At 38.3% G+C, this 11,652-nt stretch overlaps 1 protein-coding gene across 1 annotated transcript; it reads right to left on the bottom strand.

Annotated features, from left to right (window-relative positions):
• Nucleotides 1-4,392: 4,392 nt before the first annotated feature.
• alx3 (ALX homeobox 3) lies at nucleotides 4,393-9,923 on the bottom strand. Its single transcript, XM_028033065.1, has 4 exons — nucleotides 9,205-9,923; nucleotides 6,356-6,630; nucleotides 5,143-5,268; nucleotides 4,393-5,018 (listed from the first exon to the last, which is right to left on the bottom strand). The coding sequence occupies exons 1-4, from the start codon at nucleotides 9,575-9,577 to the stop codon at nucleotides 4,665-4,667; spliced, it is 1,128 nt and encodes a 375-aa protein (XP_027888866.1). The 5' UTR covers nucleotides 9,578-9,923; the 3' UTR covers nucleotides 4,393-4,664.
• Between the last annotated feature and the right edge of the window lie 1,729 nt (nucleotides 9,924-11,652).

The following is an 11,652-nucleotide window of genomic DNA, read 5'->3' as shown; positions in this document are numbered from 1 at the left end:
CACTGGAATCCGCCTTCAGTTCATATTAAAATTATTATTTTACAGTACAGTAGTTATTTGTAAAAAAAAAAAAAAAAAAAGTTTATACAGTACTTTTTATTTGTTAAACAAATGTTTGGGCCTGTAAAAAGGTTTTGTTCTTTGGTTTCAATGTATTATGGAGTATTTCATTGTATAATAATTGTAAAAAAATAAAGGTTCCTACTTCGCGGATTTCGCCTATGGCGGGTTCTTTTTATAACGTAACCCCCGGGAAAAACGGGGGGCTAATATGTTGGATTAACTGTTGACTGTGAAAGATGTTAGTTAAAAGCACATTGCAAGCAATATGGAATATAATGAAACAGAAAAGTCGTCCTTCAGGCCTGACTTTGTTTTTGTATTAGTCCTGCAGTCCATTGCTGCACTTTGTGATGCAGATGTTAAGACTTTGACAAAATTGTAGAATTTATAGGCACATTTCATTAATGGATCATTGAGTTCTTCTCGACTTGATACCACATGGTGGCAGCATTTAAGCAATATTTTTGAAGACTTCTATCGTTTTTATCATGAAATCAATAAACCTAAGGACCGCCACAGTCTTTATTCATAGATAAAACCTTTTGTTATGAATATTTCTGCTGCATAAATTTTAGTTTAACAGAGTTAAGACATCTGTGACCACATCTAATCTAGATCTGAAATAATAAAGTTAAAAAATGTGATCAAAGCCTATTTGCAGCAGTCTTCATAATGAATGGCACCCTTTGTAGAGTAAAAAGTCTTCACAGAATTTTTTTTTTTTTTTTATCACAGTAGCTTAAACTGTTACTCAATATTTAATGTTGTCATATTAATTTGCAATGCAGCTGCTGATGCCTTTATCAGAATCTTATCGCCAATAAAACGGGAATTCACTTACACATTTTCACAAGGTCGTAGTATAGAGGCATTTTGACAATTTTTCATCTTTTCACAATTTCTCCAGATCATCCAGCCATCAGTTCTCCAATATTCTCTCTTGTCTCCAGATCAACCAGCAGATTTTTAAATTGGTTGCGTATTTTGAATCCTTAACCTATCGAATCAGCCAATATTTACACATTTTCACATGTTTTGTAGTAGCCATTAAATTTTTGTTTAAAGTGTTATTTTATACTGAAGAATTATTGATGCTCGAACGAGGATTTTTGGAGGACCCGCAGCACTGCAGATCTCCCATCATACTTAACGACTATGAGTCGCTTTTTCACGTTCTCTATTTGTTTCATGTCAGATCTAGTTGGAGTTTCTGTTGCAGTAAAGCTTGAGGTTGATCACATCTGACTAAAGTACACAGTTCCAGTTAATATCCAAGTAGAGTTTATCAAACCCAACGTGTTTTTCTTTGCCACGGTAGAACACAAAAAGCTTTTTATTCTTGGCATCATCATTCCCAAGCAACAATTTGGTATGTAAATAGTGTGTAAGTGTTGTTATGGTAACCTGGGGACCAAAAGATGCCACACTTTGCTGAAGCTTGGTGGATTGTTTTTTCCTTTGAGTAAACTTGCATCTTTGTGCCAGTAGCTATAAGGGCAAGTTTAGGGGAAGTTTAGTATTTTAGGGGAAAAAAAGTAATATGTATAAACAAACTAAACTAGATAATACTATATTTTAATAAGAATTTTAGAGGTTTCAGAAACTGTGTGCATTTTTACTCTGATCAGCTGGATAAAACCAAGAGCAACCAAATACTTTCAAAAGTCAGAATTAATCTCAGAATGAAGCTAAATGTGATATATTTGTAACTCTGAGATGATTATTCTACATCTCAAGTAGAATAATCTGTGCAGATACCAACTACTAATATGGCACTCCACAAATATGATCTTTATGAAATTGTGACAAGAAGAAATTACTGAAAGAAAGCTGTGAGGACAAAAGACTAAAATTAAACTTCTGTATTGAAAACTAACACTGCACACCACTCTGAACACATTCCTACATGGTGATAGCAGCATCATGCTGTGGGGTCGCGTTTCTTGAACAGAGATGTTAAAGATGAGCAAAGTTAATTAGATACTGAATGGAGATAAATAAATTGAAACATTAGAAAAACCTTGCTGGAGTCAACTAAAGACTTGAGTCTGGAACAAAGGTTCAACTTCCAGCAGAACAATGACCCTAAAGCTACCACAAAATGGCTCAGATCAAAACCTGTGTTAAAATGGTCTAGTCAAAGCCCACACGCAAATCCTCTTGAGAAGCTGAGATTAATGTTCAATCTGACTGAGCTTTAGCTGTTATTCAAATAAGAAGGAGCAAAACGTTCAGTGTCTAGATGTGGAAAGCTGGTTTAAGGTGAACATTACTGCACAATGCTGGTCGAGTTCTCAATAAAAATAGGAAAATAGAGAACATCACTCCAGTTCTAAAGTCCTTCACTGGTTCCCTGTATCTCAGATAATAGACTTTAAAATACTTCAGTAGGTTTTAAAATCACTGACAGACTTAAGAGTAAATTGTTATAGCAACCCTCCAGACCAATCAGGTCTTCTGGTTCTCGTCTCCTCCTGTTTTCCCAAAACCAGAACCAAACACAGAGAAGCAGAATTCAGTGTTTATGTTCTCCTCTAATCTGGAACAAACTTCCTTTAAATCGGGGTTGAACCACCACCCTTTTTTAGAGTTGTTTTTGACTAATATTAACTGTAACATCATTCATTTTTCTCTGTATTCCAACTTTTAATCAATTTCCTTTAACTTTCCACTCCAGTGTTTTGTTTGATGTTTTGTTATCATGTAAAGCACTCGTCTTGTTGCTGAAATGTGCTATGCAAATAAACTTGCCTCTCCTCCTTACCTTTGCAGTAAAATATGGTTCTTCAGTGTGTTGACTCGGAAGGATGAATACATATTCACGTCACGTTTAAGACGTTACTTTGTAAAAGATCCTGACAGCCGTGTGTCCTTTTCACAATTGTTACTTTGTGTTTGTCTGTCATATCAAATACCAATAACACCCAATGAAGTTTGTAGTTGTTGCATGACAAAATGTGAAAAAGTTGAAAGAGCATAAAAATATTATTGTAAGAATTTCAACTGAAGGAGTAGAGCTCATCTTTCATCCTGCCTTGCAGCTTTTATTCATCACGTTTAAGTCCTTTTTGACTAATCTTAGAGACCATCAAGACAATTTTATTAATAAGAGATTAAGCATAATATATAAATCCATTATATATTTATAAAGAAATTGTAAATTTATTTTTGCTGTATTTCAATGAGTTGCACAGTGACTATTTTCCTAAATTCTAGGTATTTAAAATAAACCAAAGACACTAAAACTATGACTCTTCCTTTTTCTATTGTGCAGAAATATAAAATATTCCTGTTGCTCAAGAATATATGTAATTAAAAAATATCATCATTCTATATTTCTTCATCTCTCCAAAAGACGGCCACCTCTGTGGTCCCTTCTCTTCTTATCTTCTCCACTTATCCCGGGACGCAGTCGCAGAGCGCCATGTCACTGTGCGCTAGCAGTCGTCTCCCATGGCCTGGCTGGAATTCGAGGCTGTGGGTGTGGAAAGTGTTTCTGACGGCTTTGTGCATTCTTCAATTGGAACCACATGTTACAGAGCCTGAATGAGACCTGGCACAGGGAGCGAGGGAATATCAGATAATCTGCCCTGAGCGTTCTAGTCGCAGTGAGGCAGGCAAAGAATAAACCTAGTATTCCTCTTTGCCATCTCCATTCCTGGGAGGACTTTAGTCCACCAGTGAAATATATATATATATTTTTTTTTCCTTCCACAGCTCAACTTGTGTTCTCAGTCCTCAAATAGACTGACATGTTTGCCCATCACACAAATATGTTGGTATTTAGCAATTTAAGCCAGATGGGATGGTACGATACAATGCTATGTTTACTTAGCAGTAAAGTGAAATGTTTAGGGCGTAGAACAAAAAAGGAGATACTGTAATGCAGAATATGTCACATGAGACGGCCTGTTTTTCCTCTGAAAGATGAGGGGAAAAAAACGAAGAAGCAGATGGTTTGGTTGCAGGAGAAACGTGCCAAATTAAACTTTCTCCATGAAACTGTAACTCAGATTGCCACAATAATTAGTTGTGTTAAAAACAAGACAAATAGCTGTGTAAGCGCATGAGCAGCCATGAGTGAAGATTCATTACCAATACTGACATGTAGTCACTGGCTTTCGTTTTCTCTTAATAAACTAAGTCACAATGTGCACCAGAGCAATGAGCAGAAATCCTCATGTTTATGGTAAATGCGCCTGTAAAGTATTTCTGTCTCACCACCACATTTCTCCCAAACAAAAAACCCGTGTCGAGGCTGAACCGATTCCAGCTGATTCAGTTTTTGTCACGTCTTAAACCAAAAATTGCATCCTGTCAGACAGCACATGTAAGTGGAGGACTTTATTTCTGATCATCGCTGATTAATATGATACTTACAGCTTTTTTACATGCTTAAATAACTTCTTCCACTTTTATCCCATCACTGTAACAAGAAACTGGAACTGGTGACAAAACAGGTGTCCGTGTTTCCAAATATCCATCACTTTTCCAATGGTGTTCTGTGAAAACGGCATGAGTGAAACATGCGGGCGGTGTGTGTTTCTGCGGCGGCTGTGTGTGCTTTGGCTCAGTCAGTGTGCTAAGGGGATCACTTTTGGTCATGTGGGCCAGGAGATGATACTGCCCGGCTCTTTGGCTTTCATTCGCAGCGCCACCAAACCCGTTGGTTTGTAGTCGCCCTCTGGCCCCTCGATGGCGGGCGGGCCGAGGCCTCCCGGGAAGCTGTGGAGGGAGTATAGGCCGTTGATGCCGTGGTGGTGAGGCGGGTGGTGGTGGTGGTGATGCGGGTGGCTGGGGGAGGCAGGCATGCTCATGAAGCCCTGCAAGTTGCTGTGGGGGTGAGGATATGGACTCATGCAGGACGATGGGATGGAGTCGGCTCCTAGGACGCAGGCCGCACCTGAACTGCCCCCTGCAGCTGAAGCAGTGGCTGGCCACAGGTTGCCCTGCATCTGGATGATGACAAATTTAGGATGGGAAACTTGATGGAAAGAAAAACTGTAAATCCTTCATATAGAGTAAAGTGCTCTGAATGCATGATTGGAAACAAGTCAGATTTCTTGTGGAGTAACCCACCTGATATGCATCGTGACGAGGGAGAAGAGAAATATCGTAAGAAGCTGCAAAATGGTTGCGGACATCCTGGATTTTCCCGTAGCGTTCCCGTTTCCTCCATTTGGCTCGACGGTTTTGGAACCACACCTTTGAATCAAAGAGAAAAATGATAAATAAAGTGCCTTGCAGAAATATCCATACTGCCTGAGCATGTTGTAAAGTTACAACCACAAACTTAACTGGATTTTATGAGACAAACAAACACAATGGAGTGTTTAATTGGGAAATGGATTTTTATTTAAAAAGTTCAAATGAAGAACTAAGCTTCCCATGTTTTGCCCAAAATTCCACATTGGAATTACATCTGGACACATCTTTCCTGTCCAAGGTGAAGAAAATCCTCCATGTTGCGTAAAGACGCCACCCCCGTGTTTCATTATTGATTTGTGATCTACAGCATTCGTTTCCTATGTGACAGCATTTTGAATTTTACATTTAACTTTATTTATCTTCCACTGAACTCCTGACAAGCTTCCCTTTATGCACCACAAGAAAAAAACTCTCCAACAGCATGATGGTGCCTCCACCATGTTTCACAATGTGGATTCTGTTGGTGTTGGTTTTCTGACACACATTGCTCTTTGCACATAGGCCAAAAAGTTAATTTCTAATTTAATCTGATCAAAGTTTCTTCATCCACATGTTTGCTGTGTCTATATTTCTTGTGTCAAATTGCAAATCAGTTTTATTTTGGCTTTTTCAGCAACAACTTTTCCTTACTAGACCCACAAATTGTTGCTCAATCTGCAGATTTTCCCAGCTGAGCTCTATCTTTGCAGTGCCTCCATAGGTACAACGAACCTTGAGGATGACTCAATGATTAATGCAGGCTGGTCAGTTTACGTAGACAGTCATGTTGTTGATCAAAAATGTACAAACTGGCATTTGTTTGCACTGAATTTCATTAGAGAATAAATCTGGCTAAACAAATACCTGCTACGCTTTTCAAACTCTTATTTGCCAAAAAAACCCCAAAATGAAGCCATGCAAAAAAAAACACACACATTGAAGTTTATGATTGTAGCCTGTCAAAATGTGAAAAATATTTAAGGCACTTCTAAAGGCACTGACCATAATGTTAAAAGAAGTTAGTCAAAACTAGCCAATCTTTAGGATCCATAATTGTAATTCCTATTAAGTTCTTAACACAAGGTTTAAGATGTGATGCACATACCTGAACCCGGGCCTCGGTGAGCTCCGTCCTCAGAGCCAGCTGCTCTCGGGCGTATACATCGGGGTAGTGTGTCTTCTGAAACACTTTCTCCAGCTCCTCCAGCTGAAAGGTGCTGAAGGTGGTCCGGTTGCGCCGCTTCTTGCTTTTCCCTGATAAGTCTATGGAGTCGGCGATGGAGTCGCCCTGCAGGCCGCCGCTCTGCTCCTTCAGCTTGCCGCAGCAGTCTGGGCCGATCCCAGGATAGACCATAGCTTTTAGAGCGCCTTTCTCTCTGACTGAGTAGCACACAGAAGAAAAGTTGAGTCACTAAAGTTCTCTTTCAGGATTGTATTAGGTTTGTGTTTGGGTGCCATGCTTACTTTAATAAGACTTTTGAAAGATTTTGACTCAAGTTGGACTGTAGCTCAATGTTTAATTTGGCCTTCAGTCAACTCCTTGCCCTCCTGAACAAAGATTATTTTAACGGCCATAACCAAATTAAAGTTTATTTTACAGACATGTGGAGCAGAAAGTTATTCGGTGACCTTGATGGACCTTTACACTTCAAGTCAGCAAGCTCAAAGTTAAATATGACAGATGAAAACAACATGAAGTTAAACAGCATTTAGTGTTGTCACTTAATGCTTGTACGGCTGATTTTGAGATGTAATAATTTGTCTGTTAATCTTTTAATTGAGAAATTTGTTCACTGTTTCTGTTTTGTTGTGAATGTTTTGTAAACTCTGTGTGTGAGAATATTTTTTAACTAATATGATCCACTTAATGCAACAATTTTCAATCCCCTCCGAAATATATTTTTAAAGCTGTTTCACCTTGATCTGGTTTTAACATTCAAGTTACCATGGGAACTTAGAAGTTCTTAAGTACATCTTTCTTATAAACGCTTTAAAATGTTGACACCAATAAGTTAAAAATCGTTTAGAACAGCTTCTTCATATGGTTCAAATGAGAGCTAGTGATGTTTGCTTGTTTCTCACTTCAGTTTACGAATTCAAACAGCCAAAATAATCAGTCTGAGACTCCCGAGGAAAACTAAAAACACAAGCAACGCTAATTCAGATTTAATTTGATCAGAGCAGACAAACTATATTTAGGTGGTAAACAGGCAGCTGGCTTAAAGAGCAACATCACAGTTGAAGGTGAGAGCACCGAAAAGGACGTGTGAATGTTACAGGAAAAACCGAAACATAACTTTGCTTTACATACATATATAATTATTCCTGTTTAAGAACTTTTGGATTAATGAAGTGTTTTTTTCCCCTCTTCGTTGGGTCATGTAGGAAATGTGAAGGCTTAATTTTGCTTCCTGTTGTCAGAGCAAGAACAGGGTAGCTCCCCTCCTGCAGTGTTTGGATGTTGTTGTCTGTTTTCATTACGTTTAGCCCTTCAGTCTAGAAATGAACTACTCCATCTATTTGCAACCACCCACTCACTGAGGGCATGCTGATTCCTTACTTTGCTTTTCTCCTAATATAACGTAAGGCCTAACGCAAAATGCTTGGGACTGCAACATTAATTTCCTCATGTCCATTAGGTCCAACCTTACGCCACAAACTGAAAATGTTCTCAGCCGCAAACATGGGCCGCAGGGCATTGAGCAGCTTTTAGCCTGTCAAGAACTCACATCCGCTCGGCCTCCATGGGCGAAACTGAAGATCCATATCAGACGCAGCGTACAACTCAGAGGGAGTATCTCCAAAAGCAAAAGCAAGGCGTATCGAGCCGTTAGCAGGAGGATGTGACGGGATCCATCAGGACTGAAGAAGTCAACCTCTCCATATCCATTTACTGTGGAGCTGATCGGATGTTCTGGGCGTAGTTCTTGCAACTTTTAAAGTAACTGAAGGAACTTTTCATATTTAAAATAAATCTTATATAAAGACCCTGAGGTTTTGGGTATTTTTTACACAAAATCATTTGAGTTTTACAAAAACTTTCTGAAATTGTTATTATTAAGCATAACTATATTTTATTACATTTAAAAGTGTTAATGTGGAATGAGATCAAAAAGTATATTTCTCATTAAAACACCAAGTATAAATTCTAAAATAAACAAAATGACTTGGGTAGCTTTTATTTTAGTGTGTGTTAATAAAAAATAAAAAGAAATGCAGTTGCCTACAACAATCTAGACAGGCAAATGCAAAAATAAAAAATGTAAATAATTTGTAAACTAGAAATAACCGCTGTCCTAAAATAAAATAAAAAGCCATTAAAGTAAAAAAATAATTTAAAAATAAATGAAAACAAATCTTTTTAAACATCCTATTGTTATTGACTGAGGTGACTTGGAGAGGCTGAGGCACAGCAGCAGTTACACCGGAGACAATCTAAGCAAGTCCAAACAGACAAACAGAATTTTTATCAACGAAAATTTCCTCGACTGCTTTGCAAAACTCATCGGAACTAATAAACAAAGCGAAATGAAAATATTACACAAGCTTCGAATTAACAAAAAGCATTTAACATGCCATTTTTGCAGCTGAGCACAATTCTGTGTTTTTTGTTGTTGTTGTTGTTTTAAACAGAAAAATTGTGAAAAAGACGCTGATGAATGGGAAGCGGTGAATTACTGAACCATAAACATGAATGCTGATTCATTTTACGCTCATGAATCAAACAACATCAAACAAAATCATTAGTTGCAAGAGAGACAGAAACATAGCTTTTAAATACAAATTTGATCCAATATTTGTAAATGTTTTCCACTCGCCATCCTCTCCACATCCAACTACATTTTGGTGTGATGCTTAAACGCGTCCTGAGAAAATTTAATAAAATAAGTCTGCCGTCGAGCAATTACCTCCCTCACTTTATAATTATTACGCTTATGTTGGCTTTTAACTCACCGTCTGAGCTGCTTTCATAAAATGTCGCCTTGTCGCTTATCAACGCTTTGTGGTCCGGGTTTAAACTGTCCAGAAACTTGCCATGTTTGGGAGGAGACGCGGCCGCAGAGCTGTGCGTAAAGTCCGCAGCATCTCCAAACCTGCCCATGGAGGCGGCTGCGTACAGGTCCCCGCGCAGGCCGAGACGGTGAGGAAGCGACGCCACAGCAGGATGTGGAGCAGGATGATGGGAGGGTTTCTGCAGATCGTCGCAAGGGAGAAAGGAGCCGGAGCCGGAACCACTGCCTCCGCCGCCGCGCTCGAGTCCCGGAGAGTTGGCCGGTGTCCTCCCGCCGCTCTGGGCGGAGAAAGGCAAACAGTTCTCCGTCTCCATGGTTCTCGTCCAGTAGGCAGTTGAGGCAACAGCGACTGGGCGCTGGCGGCTTGGGCACTGTGAGGGATTTTCACGTTTTTTTTTTTTCCCTCTTCTGTGCTCGAGTCAAGTGGGTGGGATTAAACAGATCAGAAACAAAGACCCGTGAAACGTCCACTGAAGGGTTGATGTGTGAGATAGTTTGGGGTGTGTGTGTGTGGGTGTGTGTTGAGTTTGTGTTGGTGTCCGGTAGTCTGATATAATCCGCCAAGAATGTAATCACGGGCGGTTTCTGTCGCCTAATTAACCATTTCATTGATATCACACTGTTATTTTGGAGATCTCGTCAGATCAAACGGGTCACGCTGCAGCCATTTGTTTTCCTTCGGTTCATCTACTTTTCGCTTCTCTATCTAAATCCTTCGACTCCATATTTGCACAAAGAACAAGGTGTTTGTTTATCCGATTTTTCCTGTCAAGATGAAAATGTTTTAGGCGGCTGTAAAATGATTCAGCTCATGTTCATGTTGTAGAAAGCCGCGCCGGGGCCTTCGTCGGAAAAACACCGAAGATTCAGATTAAAACACAAATAAGGTTCAATTCGGCCAAGCATCTCTTAAAATATACGAGACAACGTTAAAGGAGCAATTTATCTAGATGATTTATTTGTTTTATTAACGATTCATTCAAATATGCCATCGATTGTTTTTTATACATTTCTTTGTTGTCATTACAGCAATCAAACCCTTTTTATAACCGCTGAACACATTTTTGCTTGTTTCACTTATGGACGATTTAACGCTGGTTAAGATTTGGTCGGTTTTTTTTTTTTAAGGTCTTTATTTTTTTTTCTAATATGTGATTAAAGAAACAAAAGATAAAATAAAAAATATACAATTTAAATAATTGGGGAAAAAACACAAAGTTGTTTCTCCAGCAGGCGATGATTTGTAAAAAAAATAAATAAATAAATAAATCACTTGTTAAAGTCTTAATTATCTGAACGACAAAATTATGATGCGACTTTTCTTAAGGAATTGTCTGTCAAATAATAATTAAATACTTATGTTAAAGTCAAGCCTATTATTATTATTATTATTATTATTATTATTATTATTATTATTGTATAGCTAAATAAAATAAATAATTTACCTAAAAAAGACATATACAAAGTAAGAAGATATTCGAATATTAAAATTTTCAATAAGTACTAGAACATTTAAAAATGTCATAATATATAAACATTTAATGAAAAGAAGGACGCATTTAAACTGATGTAATTTTTTTATGATAATGTTTAAAAATTATGGTAAGTTTCATGATGTATGCGTTTAATAAGGCAGAGTAAATGAAAAACAATATATTTCAGGAGGAGCTACAGTTCTTTATAGTAATTCTCACTCAAACACTTAAACTCGAGATCTGTCATAATGGGTCTGAACACACAGACTGAAGTAGCAAAACATTAATGTGAGGATCATGTTAATTCCATTCCAAACTTAAAATTTCTGAAGTGAAATTTTAAGTTTGCTTAGTCCGCTGTTTTTGTTTGTTTCTTATGCGAATGAAGAAAGTTAGTTTCCTAAACAAAAGAAACAAAAGCATAACAGCAAAATTTGTTCAAGGGCCGTGGCAGAAGATGTGTTATTCTTCCTCCCCATGCAGATCCAACGTGAACACACTGAGACTCGGCATTAGAAGAAGGAGCTTTTGATTCGGACGAGTTATCTCAGATCTAGACGGACCTCATCCAAACACGCTGCTGCACTCACAGGCTTCAGACGCAGCGCCGTTAGTTTTTGGGGGGCATCTCAAAGTCTCTCTGGATACCCGAGGCCGCGCGCTGCTCAGATGATGGACAAGTGGATAAACATGAGGTCCATTTGCTTGGAGAGGCAAGTTCATTTTCTTTCCCCCCCCATTCAGATGCTTGAAATAAAACTGCTCAAGGACAAATACATTGTTTGATTTTTCTGCTCCTGATACAAGTTTCTAGTTTTTGGTTGATGGAATTTAAATTTGATGGAATTTGTTTTCAAAGTTTCACATTTTCCTTCAACATGCTCCTTATTGTGAAGAACTTCCAGAGGTAAGTA

The sequence above is a fragment of the Xiphophorus couchianus genome, chromosome 1, assembly GCF_001444195.1.
Source record: "Xiphophorus couchianus chromosome 1, X_couchianus-1.0, whole genome shotgun sequence".
In the NCBI taxonomy this organism is placed as follows: Eukaryota; Metazoa; Chordata; class Actinopteri; order Cyprinodontiformes; family Poeciliidae; genus Xiphophorus; species Xiphophorus couchianus.
The sequence above is the reverse complement of the archived record's forward strand: the minus strand, read 5'-3'. Positions and strand labels throughout refer to the sequence as shown.

What these genes read in the sequence shown, in the direction of transcription:
- alx3 (XM_028033065.1), bottom strand. Translation starts at nt 9,577, where the DNA reads ATGGAGACGGAGAACTGTTTGCCTTTCTCCGCCCAGAGCGGCGGGAGG. An exon ending in TCACCGAGGCCCGGGTTCAG is followed by an intron (nt 5,269 to 6,355) that starts GTATGTGCATCA and finishes TTTGATTCAAAG; the next exon opens with GTGTGGTTCCAAAACCGTCG. An exon ending in CTCGTCACGATGCATATCAG is followed by an intron (nt 5,019 to 5,142) that starts GTGGGTTACTCC and finishes GTCATCATCCAG; the next exon opens with ATGCAGGGCAACCTGTGGCC.